Source organism: Cebus imitator, unplaced genomic scaffold, assembly GCF_001604975.1.
Source record: "Cebus imitator isolate Cc_AM_T3 unplaced genomic scaffold, Cebus_imitator-1.0 Scaffold221, whole genome shotgun sequence".
Taxonomy (NCBI): Eukaryota; Metazoa; Chordata; class Mammalia; order Primates; family Cebidae; genus Cebus; species Cebus imitator.
The window spans coordinates 9947-23962 of record NW_016107536.1 but is presented as its reverse complement, the minus strand read 5'-3'; the positions used below and the strand labels follow the sequence as shown (position 1 = coordinate 23962).

The 14016-nt window shown below is 50.1% G+C and overlaps 1 protein-coding gene and 1 non-coding gene across 7 annotated transcripts; both read right to left on the bottom strand.

Annotated features, from left to right (window-relative positions):
* Positions 1-1583: 1583 nt before the first annotated feature.
* NPM2 (nucleophosmin/nucleoplasmin 2) lies at positions 1584-13088 on the bottom strand. 6 transcript variants are annotated; one of them, XM_037746111.1, is made up of 9 exons: positions 12616-13088; positions 11947-12082; positions 11733-11818; positions 11481-11606; positions 5102-5195; positions 4084-4244; positions 3832-3866; positions 2149-2182; positions 1584-2040 (listed from the first exon to the last, which is right to left on the bottom strand). In XM_037746111.1, exons 1-9 carry the CDS (start codon positions 12700-12702, stop codon positions 1996-1998), a joined length of 804 nt encoding a protein of 267 aa, XP_037602039.1. In that variant the 5' UTR covers positions 12703-13088; the 3' UTR covers positions 1584-1995. The 6 variants fall into 6 exon arrangements, with proteins under 6 accessions (XP_037602039.1, XP_037602037.1, XP_017405114.1 ...); XM_037746109.1 differs by lacking the exon at positions 4084-4244; XM_017549625.2 differs by lacking the exons at positions 2149-2182; positions 4084-4244 and having other exon boundaries at positions 11947-12037; positions 12414-13088.
* LOC119466715 lies at positions 5930-6029 on the bottom strand. The gene has a single exon (XR_005195180.1). It is a non-coding gene; the product is annotated as a small nucleolar RNA U13 (small nucleolar RNA).
* Positions 13089-14016: the final 928 nt, after the last annotated feature.

The following is a 14016-nucleotide window of genomic DNA, read 5'->3' as shown; positions in this document are numbered from 1 at the left end:
GGTTACGAGGATTGAAGGAGTGAGTCGTGGGCATTAGTGGCTGTCACTACAGCCGATCCATCTTTAAGTGGGTGTCTGCCTCAGACCCTTTGCACGCTCTGCTCCTGTTCCCAGCAACGTCCTCTGGCAGCTCATGAACCCACCAGCCCCTTCTTGTCCATCGCCTCCCCCTGCCCTCCAAATTCACCTGTTCCACCCCCTTCAAAGCACCAGACAGTGACTGAAACCATTGTGTTGGTTTTTGTTTCCACTGGACTATAAGTGACTTGAAGGTGAGGAATTGGGTCTACCCCGGGTTGCTGTGGATGAAACCACGTTCGAAAGGACCCAGCTGCCCACAGGGAGCAGTCCCCCTGTCACTCTCTGGGTGACCTGAAGTTACTGGTTTGTCCCCTTGCTGGAGGGTGGGACTCTGGTGACCTGAAGTTGGTGGCTTGTCTGTTTCTTGGAGGGACTGCACCCAGTCTGCCTCATGGGTATCGGAAACATGCAGAGAAAATGCCACCCTGGGCAGGCGCAGTGGCTCACATCTGTAATCCCAGCACTTTGAGAGGCCGAGGTGGGAGGATCTCTTGAACCCAGGAGTTGAAGACCAGCCTGGGCAGCATAACAAGACCCCCTGTCTCTACAAAAAAATGTAGAAATTAGTTTGGTGTGGTAGCTGGCACCTGTAATTCCAGCACTTTGGGACGCTGAGGTGGGAAGATTGAGTCCAGGAGGCTGAGGCTGCAATGAGCTAGGATTGTGCTACTGCCTTCCAGCCTGGGTGACAGAGAGACCTGCCTCTAAAAGTTAAAATAAAGAATCCCAACCTGGCCGCTTCTACCTCTGTCTCTGGCCTCAAGAGAAGCTATAGCTGGACAGGAGGCCAAGCCTGGCTGTTGACTTTCCTGGGCAGGTGTTCAAAGAGCTCCGACCTGCTGGGCCCCACACCTGGGGGTCCTTGGCAGGATGCCAGGGCCAGCTCCCCACTGGCTCACTTCAGGCCTGGCCCCAGAGGGTGCTGGGGAGGGGCAGGGAGAAGCCAGCAGCAGCGCCGAATGATCACCCCGAGTAGGGGCCCATCTGTGTGTCCGTCTGCTCCAGAAACTGCGCCAGGGCCACCCCTGGGTGGACCGCCCTCCGGAGTCCCCTCTGCACACCAGGGAGAGGGCAGGGAGGGCAGGGGTCCCCCACCCCATTTGCTACTTCTCTCTTGGCCTCACCCCTATACTTGACTGAGCCCTGCTCCAGAGCACATGGTGCCTCTTTAAAGCTCACCCCATCTACCCCACTTCGAAGGTTTCCTGAGGGTGCGGGCCTCTGGTTCCTGCCTGACAGATCTTCACACGTGGGAGGTCCCTGTGACAAGAGCTGGCCCCTAACAGAAGCAAGCAAGGAGAGCAAGTGTCCCTGAGGTCGCTATGGATGCTCTACACACAGTAGCTGCCTGACAAAGGTAGGGCCGGGAGAAGACCCCCTAGGGCGAGGCCCTTTCTGGTACCACGAGCAGCCAAAGCCCCTGGGTGCCTGGAAACCTAGCCCTGCCCAGAGGGAATGTTCCGGCTGGAAACCACCTGATACCCGGCTCAGCACAGGGCAGACTCTAGGCTCTTCCCTCACCACTGGGAGGGAATCAGTGGTGCCAAGCAGGAGGGACACAGCAGCCTCAGGCTGAGGGGGCTGGGTCCAGGGAGGGGGGCATGACCTCAGGGCCCGGGTGCGCTGGTTCAAGGCCGCCCTCTGCTGGGCACTTGGGCTGGTGCAGTGGGTAAGGAGGCCAGCAACAGGGAAGAGAAGGGAAGTCCTGACCAGACAACTTTATTGTGACCCGAGGTGGGGGTCTGCACTAGAGGCCTCCTGAAAGTGGAGAGTGGGGGTGAAGGGCTCTCGTGTTGCCCCCACAACACCCCTGTCATATTCAGACAAATGCAGGGGTGGGGCAGGGGTGCTCTGTCCCTGTAGCACAGGCTGGGGAAGGCCCACTCTGCATTGTGGCCCCCAAAGCGTAGCTCCTCATTTCTTGAATCCTGGCTTTTTGGATCTGGGTGTGGCTTTGGCCTGCAGAGGGACGGCAGAGCTCCAGGGTCCCACTCCCTCCTCCAGCCCAGGCAGCCTCCCCACAGAGCACCCATCTGTCCCAGGGGCCCACCCTCTGGTCCCACTCACCTTCTTCTCAGGGCTCTTGTCTCTAATGCTGGGTCTGCAACAGGGTGGAGTGGACCAGGAGTGGGATGGGCATCAGGGAGAGAGCTCAGCTCCAGACCAGTGGCGCAGCCCTCCCAGTGCCCACCCTGGCTGCTCCTCCTGGGGACCACTCAGACTCTCTTTTTATTGTTGTTGGAGACAGAGTCTTGCTCTATTGCCCAGGCTGGAGTGCAGTGGTGCAATCTCAGCTCACTGCAACCTCTGCCCCCCGCCCCTCCCGGGGTTGAAGTGATTCTCCCTGCTCAGCCTCCTGAGGAGCTGGGATTACAGGCTCATGCCACCAAGCCCAGCTAATTTTTGTATTTTTAGTAGAGATGGGCTTTCACCATGTTGCCCAGGATGGTCTCGATCTCTTCACCTGATGATCTACCTGCCTCAGCCTCCCAAAGTGCTGGGATTACAGGTGTGAGCCATCGCGACTGGCCCACTCTGGCTCTTTTTAAACAAAGGGGTGTGTGTGTGAACGCATGCATGCACATGTATGTTTTCCTTAGGCTTCCATCTCCGTTTAGTTATCACAAATGTCTTTCTTTTGTTTTTGAGATGGAGTCTGGCTCTGTTGCCCAGGCTGGAGTGCAGTTACACCATCACAGCTCACTGCAGCCTTGACCTCCCGGGCTCAAGTGATCCTCCTGCCTCAGTCTCCCGAGTAGCTGGGACTGCAGGTGTGCACCACCACACCTGGCCCACAAATGTCCTTTTCATTACAAAAGTAATGTTAACCATTTTCTAGAAAATATAGCAATAGGTGGCACACACCTATTGTCCTAGCTAGTAGGAAGGCTGAGACAGGAGGATTGCTTGAGGCCAAGAAGTGAAGGCTGCAGTGAGCCATGATTTGTGCCACTACACTCCAGCCTGGGTGGCAGAGCAAAATGCTGTCTCATTAAACAAACCAACCAAAACTATACACATACATTCAAAGTTGCTATATTCTTCATAAGCCTTATGAAATCTTCCATTGAGAAGATACATGTAGCTTAGTCAATCGTTACACTGGTAGACATTTACAATGCTTCCATTTTTTTCCACTATCATTTGAATAATACCATGATAAGCATCTTTTTTTAAATTGTTTTTTGAGACCCAGTTTCGCTCCGTCATCCAAGCTGGAGTGCAGTGGCACGATCTCAGCTCACTCCAACTTCCACCTGGGTTCAGGCAATTCTTGTGCTTTAGCCTCCTGGACAGCTAGGATTACAGGCTGGGATTTCACCACCAGGCCTAGCTAATTTTTGTACTTTTAGTAGACACAGGGTTTCATCATGTTGGCCAGGCTAATCTCAAACTCCTGACCTCAAGTGATCTGCCCACCTTGGCCTCCCAAAGTATAGGGATTACAGGCATGAACCACACACCTAGCCCTGAGAAACATCTTAGTACAGATAATTTCCCCTGAATTTTGGATGGAATTCTTTGGAAGGAATTTCCTTCAGTGGAATTAGGTCCCAAGATAAGAACGTTGTAATGCTTTTTCAGAAAGGTGATGTCACCCGCCCGTGCTTCCATGCCCATATGCCTGCGTGTGCAGGAATACACACCATGTGTGCATTTGTATACGTACACACCAACAACATGGTATTTTTTCTAATACTGTACATCTCATCTAAGAGACTGGCTAATTTAATAGGTAGAAAGAATTACCTTACTTCCTCTTGTTCTTTTTCCAGCTTTTTTTTCTGGAAACCAAAAACGAGTGTATTAGGAGAGTTAGAGCCAGAAGAGACTCCCAGCATCCACAGGGTCCCCGCTGAGCACCTGGACAGAAATGGCCATAACGGCCTTGCCCCATCCTGCACACTCAGAAGGCTGGCCCAGGCTCCTGGTACCCCATCCCTCTGAGGGGCTTCTGCAGGGGCAGTACCTCCTTCTAAACAGCCACGCTCCTTCCCCCACCTTAGCCACGCTTGTCTGCTTCTGGGGCACCAGCCTTTTGCCTTGTTTGACAGGGGATTCCTCCTCCAGAGATATATCCACATCCTCATCCTCATCATCTTCCTCCTCCTCTTCCTCTTCTTCCTCTTCCCCTTCTTCTTCCTCCTCCTCCTCCCAGGTTTCTGTGATAGCATGGGAAAGAGGGCAGGGGCATAGGTTCAGAGCTACAGAATTGATGCCCACCTCCTATTGTGTGATCCCGGTTGCTCCAAGCACTGCCCTGGAGGAATCCCAGCCTGGAGTTGACAGTGGTTACTTACCTGTCACCTGTACAGGGTGGTGCCCTTTCTGGTCCTCCTGACAGTGGAAGCCAGGCTAGCTTAGGGGATCTAGGAGAGCCCTGCAGTGGGCTAGGTGTGGTAGAAAGAGGGCAGGGGGAGTGGCTCTGGCTGAGTAGGAGAGGGATTCATATAGGCAAGGGCTGGGGCCAAGGCTAAAGGTGGGCAGGGTTGGGGAGGAAAGGGAGGAGAGGGGGAAAGAAACTAAGAAACAGCTAAGGAACTAAAACCTTATCCTAAGAGAAGTGGGACTTGCCAAGGCTTTTTACCTAGAGAGTACCCTGAGGTGAAGGAGGCCTAATCATACAGAAAAGAGGGCCAGTTGAAGGATCTGGAAGGAGTCAGCATCTTGCCAAGTTGCTATGGTCTGCGTCACTGCAGCAGCGATATCAACAGTGGCTCCCTAGTACCGGACATTGCACTGAGTGCTTTTCCTGAATATCCCATTTTTTCTTCACAACTGCTCTTTGAACTTTGCCAGTAAGGGGCTGCGGCCCACAGAGGTCATGGCAGGTAAAGAAGAACAGAGACCAGCGCCCTTGCCTGTGGCATTCCAGTCCAGGCTGCTGGCCGTCATGTTGCCTTTAGGGATTTTTCTCCCCAAATTCAAGAATCCCTTCAGTGTTTGAGTAGCCAGTATGTCCGGAGCTCCCGCTGGGCACAGTACTCTCAGACCTTCCCGAGCCTGGGCTCTGACTTACCATAACATTCCTGGCCACTGAGGAACACAGGTCCTGAGCCAGCCCGGAGTTGGAAAGTAACTGGGGGAGAAAGCTGTACTCCAACCATGGTGACCTGCAGTGGGAGGAAGCACAGAAGACAGGGCCACTTAGGTCTGGCACTTCTCGGGGGCTGGCCTCGGGCAGAAATAGCGAGTTGATTTCCCTCCCTGAACCCTACACACTACTCATGCGTTGCATGGACCTTACTGCATTCTCAGCCCCGTACCCGCCTGCCGAGGTGAGCTCTGTCCAAGAAGAATTCGAACCCAGTAATCCCATTCTTGCTAAACTCACAGATAGCCTTCCAAGCTGAGGGGCAGCTGTCAGATAGGAGTCTGATTGCTATGAGCTGAATCATGGCCACTCTCTCATCCTCCAAATTCCTACTTTGAAGCCCTATCCTCCAGTGTGATAGTATTTGGAAAGTGATTTGGGGGGGGGGATTTTGGAGAGTGATTAGGTTTGGGGGTCATGAGGGCGGGGCACTCATGATAGAATTAGTGCCTTTATAAGATGAGACACTATAGAACTCACTCACTCTCTCTCTCCACTCTCCACTCTTCTGCCCCACCATGTGAACATGCAGCAAGAAGGCTGCTGTATGCAAGTCAAGGAGAGAGACCTCACCAGAACCCAACCATACCAGCCCCCGATCTGAGACTTTCAGCCTCCAGAACTGTGAGAAAACATCTTTTGCTAAAGCCCTCTGGTCTGGTATTTTATAATAGCAACTAGGGCAGGCTGAGATGCTCACTGATCAAACGAGAAAGCATATGCACGACTTTATGTACAGTACTACTTTCTTCACATCAGACAGGTCATGTGCCAACTCGTAACCAGGTTTGTGGAGGCATATCTTACACATGAGGATGAAACCCCAACGATCATACTTATAAATGACAAGAATCTCTACAGTACTACTTTTGTCTTATGCAAAATGTATGGATATACATGTGAAACAGGCTTGAAATATATTAAAATGCTAACCATAATTGTCAGTAGACATTACAGTATTTATTGTATTTATACCTTCCCAAACTTTCCGAATTTTCTAGAATGACAATAGCTTATTTTAGTGTTTTATCTGCTTTATCTCATTTAAATCCTCATAAGAAACCCATGATGGAAATACTGATACTTTACAGAAGACGCAACTGAGACTTAGAGTGAATAACTTAGAGCTCTAAGTTCAGACAGGAGGTAATAAGCAAAAACAAACTCTGCACCCACTTAGAAGTGCCAGAGAGAATGTAATTCAGTGTTTTGACTGCATGGCTGAACAGTAAGACAGAAGAGTCCTTGAGCATAAAAAATAAAGAGAGGGGGCCAGGCGTGGTGGCTCACGCCTGTAATCCAAGCACTTTGGAGGCCAAGGCGGGCGGATCACCTGAGGTTGGGAGTTCAAAACCAGCCTGACCAACATGGTGAAACCACGTCTTAAAAAAAATAATAAAAAAATAATAAAAATAAAAAATAATAATAAAAAAAATAAAAGAAAATGAAAAGAGGATACCTTCTGATTAGTGATGAATGAAAAAAAAAAAAAAATGAAGAGAGGCAGGTGTAGGAACTAGTGTGCAGCAACTGAGGGGAAATGGACCTGAAAATAGCCAGGACTTTGGGCTTCAAAACTCACACACAGGCTGGGCTCAGTGGCTCATGCCTGTAATCCCAGCACTTTGGGAGGCCAAGGCAGGCAGATCACTTGAGGTGAGGAGTTTGAGACCAGCCTGGCCAACATGGAGAAACCCCAACTCTATTAAAAATACAAAACTAGCTGTGCATGGTGACACATGCCTGTAATCTGAGCTACTTGGGAGGCTGAGGCAGGAGAATCGCTTGAACCCAGGAGGCGGAGGCTGCAGTGAGCACCAAGATTGTGCCATTGCACTCCAGCCTGGGCAACAAAAGTGAAACTCCATCTCAAAAAAAAAAAAAAAAAAAAAAAAAAAAAAAAAAAAAAAAAAAAAAAAAAAGAAAAAGAAAAGAAAAACCAGCCCTCAAACCAGCCCTCTTCTCCTCAAAAAAAGAAAAACAAAAAATTAAAACCCTAGCCACCATTAAAGGAAACTAACAAGGAAGCATAAATCGAAATAAAAGCCACCTCCTGTGAAAGCCCAGACCCATAGCTGTGCCTCTCACTTGTGTGGTTTGAATTATTCATTGAGTACCGCCAACCCAAGAAATGTGTATAAAATCCCAAGCTTATATATTCCTGAGGTAAATGGCAGAAGCAAACACAAAACCACTCTGTTGGAACCCTCCCCAAACTCAGGCCACATCAAATTCTTTTGGAAAAAAACAAAATAAAGATGAGTTCACCGTATAAAATTACAAAACACACACGAAACAATCCCGCTAGAGTCAACAGAAAGAAACCAAGTGGCTGCAGACTCGGCCAACTAAGAACTTAAGAGGACACCCATCTAAAACGATATCAAATTAAGCTGGGTATGGTGATGCACGCCTGTAGCACAGGCTTCTCAGGAGGCTGAGGCAGGAAGATTGCTTGAACTCGGGAGTTCAAGGCTGCAGTGAGCTATGATTGCACTGCTGTACTCCAGACTGGGCAACAGAGCAAGATCTTGTCTCTAAAGTATGTATATACACATATATGTATGTAATAAGTTTAAAACCAAATAAATGCAAAAGTAGGAATCAGAACCATAAGAACAAGACATTATGAAAAAGAAAAAGACCCAACTGCAGCTTTCCAGACATAAAAAGCAGAAGCTGAGGCTGGGGATGGTGGTTCATGCCTATAATCCCAGCACTGCGAGAGGCCAGAACTTATAAACCAGCCTGGGTAACATAGTAAGACTTAAGCTCTACAAAAAAACTAATAATAAAAATTAGCTGGGCATGGTGGCTCGTGCCTGTAGTCCCAGCTACTTGGGAGGTTGAGTGGGAAGATCACTTGAGCCCAGGAGTTTGAGGCTGCAGTGAGCCATGATCATGCCACTGCACTCCAGCCTGGGCAACAGAGCAAGACCTTGTCTTTAAAACAAAGATAAAAGAAAACCTGAACAAATGATTAAAAAGCAGAATAAAGCAGCAGAAGCAGAATTAGTATGATCAATAGTGCTATGAGGAATTACCCATTATAAGGCACAGGGAGAGATTTAAAGAAACCTGAAAGACAGGCTAACACAGAGGACAGAGTGAGAAGGTCCAACATATATCTAATTGGAGGAGGGACTAGAGAGACTGGAAGACAGTCAATATTCAAAGGGAAAACAACCAAGAATTTTCAAGAAGTGATCAAAGACATAGATCTTCATATCTGAAAACCTAAGGACTAAACAGATAAGTAAAAATCAATCTACACATGAACATATCATGGTAAAACTATAGAAAATAAAAACAAAAAATATTATCTTAAAAGAAATCAGAGAGGAAAGACATCTCCAAAAAAAGGAATAATCACACAGATTGAGGATTTCAACAGCAACACTGGAAACCAGAATAGAACAACAGCTTTGAAGCTGAAGGAAACTCTTTACCTAGAATTATATACACAGCCAAACCATCGTGAAAGAATGAGGGCAAAATCATGATATTTCTAGACAAAGCCTGAGTAAGTTTACTATTCTCAGGCCCACTAAAGTATGTTTCTAAAAAAGATAAGAAATTAAATCAAGAAGGAAGAAGTGAGTACAAGAAGCAGCCGCAACCAAACTAATTGGTAAACAAAGTAAACCTACATAAGCATTAATTGGAAAATACAATAATACTAGTAATGAGTTGTGTTGAGTAGGCTGACAAGTTGGAGCTACAACACTAGATAATATTTAATTTAAAAAGAGGAGAATCAGGCCAGGCACAGTGGCTCACACCTGTAATTCCGACACTTTGGGAGGCCAAGGGAGGTGGATCACCTCAGGTCAGGAGTTCAAGACCAGCCTGGCCAACATGGCGAAACCCCATCCCTACTAAAAATACAAAAATTAGCTGGGCATGGTGGTACACACCTGTAATCCCAGCTATGCGGGAGCCTAAGCCAAGAGAACCACTTGAACCTGGAAGGCGGAGGTTGCAGTGAGCTGAGATTGCACCACTGCACTCTACCCTGGGCAACAGAGTGAGACTCCATTTTGAAAATAAAAAGATGAAAAGAGAAGAATCAGAAAAGCTCCTTGGATTGTCTGGGAGAAAAGAAAACATTAATTTTAAACTTTGAGTCATGCATGATTGTTAAAAAAAATTAAAGATAACCAGTAAAAAAATTAGAATGAGATTCTATAACTTCGAAACCAGTAGAGAAGGGGAAAAGAAACTTTCATCAATCTAATAAAATGTAGGAAAAGGAGAAGAAAATAAAGCAAGGAAAGCAGACGTACAAACTGTATGTCACAAATCCAATTACATCAGCAATCACAGTGAATAAACTCTGCTGTCAGAACAAAATCTAGCTACATACTGTGTACAAGATACATACCTGGAACATAAGACATAAAATACACCTGAAATGGAGAAGTTGCTGAGGCCAGAGCATAAAGGCAAGGCAGGCCATGATACACTCTCAGCTCTGATTCCAAGTGAGAGAGAGAGCCGTGACCTAAGTGTCCTAGCAGAGAAGCCACATGATCTGACCTGTGTTTAAAAGGATCTTTTTGGCCAGGCTTGATGGCTCATGCCTGTAATCCCAGCACTCTGGGAGGCCGAGGTGGGTGGATCACTTGAGGTCAAGAGTTTGAGACCAGCCTGGCCAACATAGTGAAACCCCATCTCTATTAAAAAAGAAAATCAGCCAGGCGTGTTGGCCAGCACCTGTAGTCCCAGCTACTCAGGAGGCTGAGGCATGAGAATCACTTGAACCCAGGAGACAGAGCTTGTAGTGAGCCGAGATGGTGCCACTGCACTCCAGCCTGGGTGACAGAGCGAGACTGTCTGGAAAAAAAAAAAAAAAAGATAAAGAAAAAAAGATCTTTGGCAGCTGTGTACAGCACAGACCAGGAAACTTTCTGAAAAGAGCCAGAAGGTAATATTTTAGACTTGCAAACCATATGGTCTCCATGGAGACTACTCAAACCTGCTGTTATGAGGAAAAGCAGCCATGGAATGGGTATAAATGAGTGCGGCTGTGTTCCAGTAAAACTACTTATGAAAACAGGCAGTGGGCTAGATTCAAGCCCTCTAGTTTACCTACCCTGGAATACACTACAGGGGACCATGGGATGGTAGGTAGACCAGGTGGAAGGCCCTGCAATTAAACAGAGCCACAGGCAACTGTCACCTGGACCAGGGGTAGCAGGGAAGACGGTGAGCTATGGTCCATCAGGGCATAAGATGGAGGCAGAGCAGACAACAAGACTGCTGATATATCAGATATGGGCGTGGAAAAAAAGAGGGTTTGGGCCAGGTGCGGTGGCATGCCTATAATCCCAGATCTTCGGGAGGCCAAGGCCCGATCACCTGACTTAGGAGTTCGAGACCAGCCTGATCAACATGGCAAAACCCTGTCTCTACAAAATATACAAAAATTAGCCAGGCGTGGTGGCACATGCCTGTAGTCCCAGCTGCTTGGGAGGCTGAGAAAAAAAGAATCACTCGAATCTAGGAGGCGAAGGTTGCAGTGAGCAGAGATCACGCCATTGCTCTCCAGCCTGGGTGATAAGAGTGGAAACACCATCTCAAAAAAAAAGTTTTTTCCTGGCTAACTGGAAGAACAGCTATTTTCCGAGAGAAAATCAGGCTGAAGAGGAGGCGGGTGGATTAGAGATAAAAATTGAATGTGTGGATTTAGACATGTTAAGTTTGGGATATTTATTATATATCTATTAAAGACACAGAGTTGGATATAGGACTTGGAGCTCAAGAGAGGGTGGGTTTACAGAAATAGGTTTCTGAGTCTTTGTTTAGGTGGTCTTGAAAACCACAGGACTGGATGAAACTGCTCCGTCTCGGTTCAGGCATTAGATTCTCATGAGAAGCATGCAACCTAGACCCCTTTCATGCACAGCTTACAATAGGGTTCATGCTCCCAAAAGAATCTAATGTCATTCTGATCTGATCAGATGCTGGGCTCAGGCATAATGCCAGCTAGCTAGCTGCTCACCTCCTGCTGTGCCATCAAGTTCCTAATAGGCCACGGAAGGGTTCTGGTCCTTGGCGGGGTGGTGGGGGACCCATGGTTTGAAGTGTAATTTTTGCAGACAGCTTAACTTGTCCAAGGTAACACAGCTCTAGGAAGGGGTGAGATGGGCTAGACCCCAGCTCTTTGCATGGGCTGTGCTGCCTCCCTGACACAGCTGACTTCTATAGGGTGAATGTACCCTCGTGTGTGTGCATTCCCGCCAAAGGGTGAGGTTGAGGCTGGGGCTGGTTGCAGTTTTCCAGCCAGCAGGGAAAGGCGCACCATGGGGAGGACTGAGGCCTGGAGCGAGGCAATGGTGACCGGCTGCGTCTTCTTGTCCTCTCGGTTTCCTGGAGGCAGGATCTCCACGCGATGCATCTCCTCTTTGGTTTTCTCCCCTAAGCAAATCTGAGCAGGTTGAAAACAGACAGAGGCCACTCATCACCCTGAGGGCAGATGGGAGAAACTCACAGTCCCCTCTTGGGAACAGAAAGTCCCCCACTCCATCCTGCTCCCTCTTTCGGGCACATCTACCGTATGAAGCAACAGCCGGCAGCCCTGCTTCCCCTCCGGCTGGGGTCTGAAGGTCCAAGTCCGCCTCTCCTGACTGAGCTCGCAGCCTGCGGAGGGGAAAAGGAGGGATGTGGCGCCCTCCTTCCTCCCCAAGGGAGCTGCTCACCTGCGCCGCAAGCTGCTGCGCACCGGAGGTGGGGCGTGGCTCTGGGAGGGACCCTGGGTTTCCACTCACCCCAGAGCACGGTCTTCACTGCCTTTTCCTCCGTGCTGCTGGTGCTGCTGAGATTCATGGCTCGGGGCGGAGGAGCGGGATGGCCGCGCAGCTGCAAGGAGGACGCCCACGTGAGGCCTTGCGCGCCGACCCTCGGCTGGAGGATGCCAGAGGCCAGGAGGCGTCAGCAGGTACTGAGGCGTCGCTGGCGGCCGGAGAGCCCCTGTTGGGTCAAGGGCTCGCCAGCCACTCCTGGAGGACGAGTACCCACCTCCCAGCGGGGCGCGCAGCCGGGGGCCCGGCCGGGCCCGCACAGGACTGCGGGACTCACGGGAGAAGGAGCTGCCCACGGAGCCCAGGCTTGAAAACCCGCAGGGAGGTCACCAGGCTGCGCTTGGGCCTGACTCAAAGTCTCTGTGGACCCTCTACCAGGCGCAGAGAAGGGGGTGTGCGCTCGGCTTGGTCCCAGCTCCCCCACCCAGCCTTACCGTCGCTGCTCCGCTCGGGACCAGTCACGCCATCAGTACTACCGGAGCGCAGCGCAAGCTCATCCCCGCTGGCCGAAGGGCGACTGTCCACGCCCAGGCTAAGAAGCCCGCGAAGGGGCAGGACAGGTGTCCAATCAGCCGCAAAAAAGCCGCCTGCCTCCCCTTCCCTTCTCCCATTCTTTCCTCCGTGTGGCAGAATCACCTGGAAGGCTGTTAACGCGCGCATCGCTGCCCTCCACTCCACAGCTGCCCGTGGCGTGGGTCTGGGTGGGGTCGAGGGAATTTGCATTTGTAATCAGTTCCCAGGTGAAGCTCATGATGCCGGTTCATGACCCTTCGTGAGAGCCGCCGTCCGGGCCAATGAGGACCCGCCGAGGCCTCCTGGAGCCCCGACCCCAGCCGGTGGAGAGGAAGCCTTAGCTCAGCTTAGGAAGGGAGGCCGGCAGCCGGCAGGAAGCGGCAGGTGGAAGCGTTCCTTCTTGTGCATTGCTTTTCTTTCTTTTCTTTCCCCGTGCCTTATACAGCATGGACCTTTCCTAAGGCCCAGACAGCCTGTCCTTCCAGTCTCCAGTGAGAGAGCGAACTCTGTCTCCTAAACGGTGAGATCTCCGGCGGAGAGCCACAGCGGGCAGGTGGGGTGGGGAGGTGAGCGGCGAGGCGCCACAGCAGGAGGTGGGGAGCGCGGCTAGCGACGCTACAGGGCCAAGCACGCGACCAGCAGCGGGTCCCAAACTCAGTGGACAGTGAAGAGGAGGTGGGGTTTCAGTTGATATGCCCTGGAGACACCTCAAATTACCAGGAATCTCCCGCACACACCTGGGACAGGGGCTCATTGCCACAATGAGGTCAGAATCTTTTATTCCTCGAAGCTGGGATCACCTTCCTTGTGAATTGGCCCAGGACAACCCACAAGAGGTTTGGGGGCCTGCCAGAGCCCTCTGAGGCTCCCTGTTCCCAGCTGAGCATTTCCGGTCCCCTTGGCTGTCCCTGAGCTCTCTGTCCCTGGCTGGGGGCTTACTGGAGGTGACAGCCATTGCAGCCAAGTGTGCGGTAAAGATGAGCATATGGCAGGCACGTGCATGCCGCGTATAGACGTTCAGATATTCCCTCAACAAATGGTGATTCTGGCCAGGGCCTGGCCATCCCACAGTGAATACGACAGAGCCCCCTCAAAGGGCTTCCAGCCTCACTGGAGAGCAGTGCTCAAAGCAAACTGGCTGTCTGTGGCCCCAGACTACCCTTCCCATGAATAATCACACTGATGTGAGGCTGCAGCTGGGGGTCACAGTGAAGGGTAAATGGAGGCAGGGAGGGAGATGCCCCTGGGGTCACGAACTGGAGCTGGGACGCTGGAACTGGACAGCCAGGATTCAAGTCTGCACTCTGCTTTGTGATTTCAGGTGTGCTAATTCATGTCTCAGTGCCTCAGTTTTCTCATCTACTAAATGGGGCTACTATACTGGAACCATCCTCATTACCTTTTTTTAGCTGATAAATATTAATTGTATATATTTATAGGGTACATATGATACTCTGATACTTGCACACAATGTGTAATCAGCAAATCAGGGTAACTGAGGTATCCATCACTTTGAACATTATT

Bases quoted from the DNA above. Each gene is read 5' to 3' on its own strand.
- NPM2 (XM_037746111.1), bottom strand. From the start codon at position 12,702: ATGCAAATTCCCTCGACCCCACCCAGACCCACGCCACGGGCAGCTGTG. The intron at 3,867-4,083 runs GTGGGGGAAGGA...TTTGGTTTCCAG, and splicing joins AGCAGACAAGCGTGGCTAAG to AAAAAAAAGCTGGAAAAAGA. The intron at 2,041-2,148 runs GTGAGTGGGACC...GTCCCTCTGCAG, and splicing joins ACAAGAGCCCTGAGAAGAAG to GCCAAAGCCACACCCAGATC.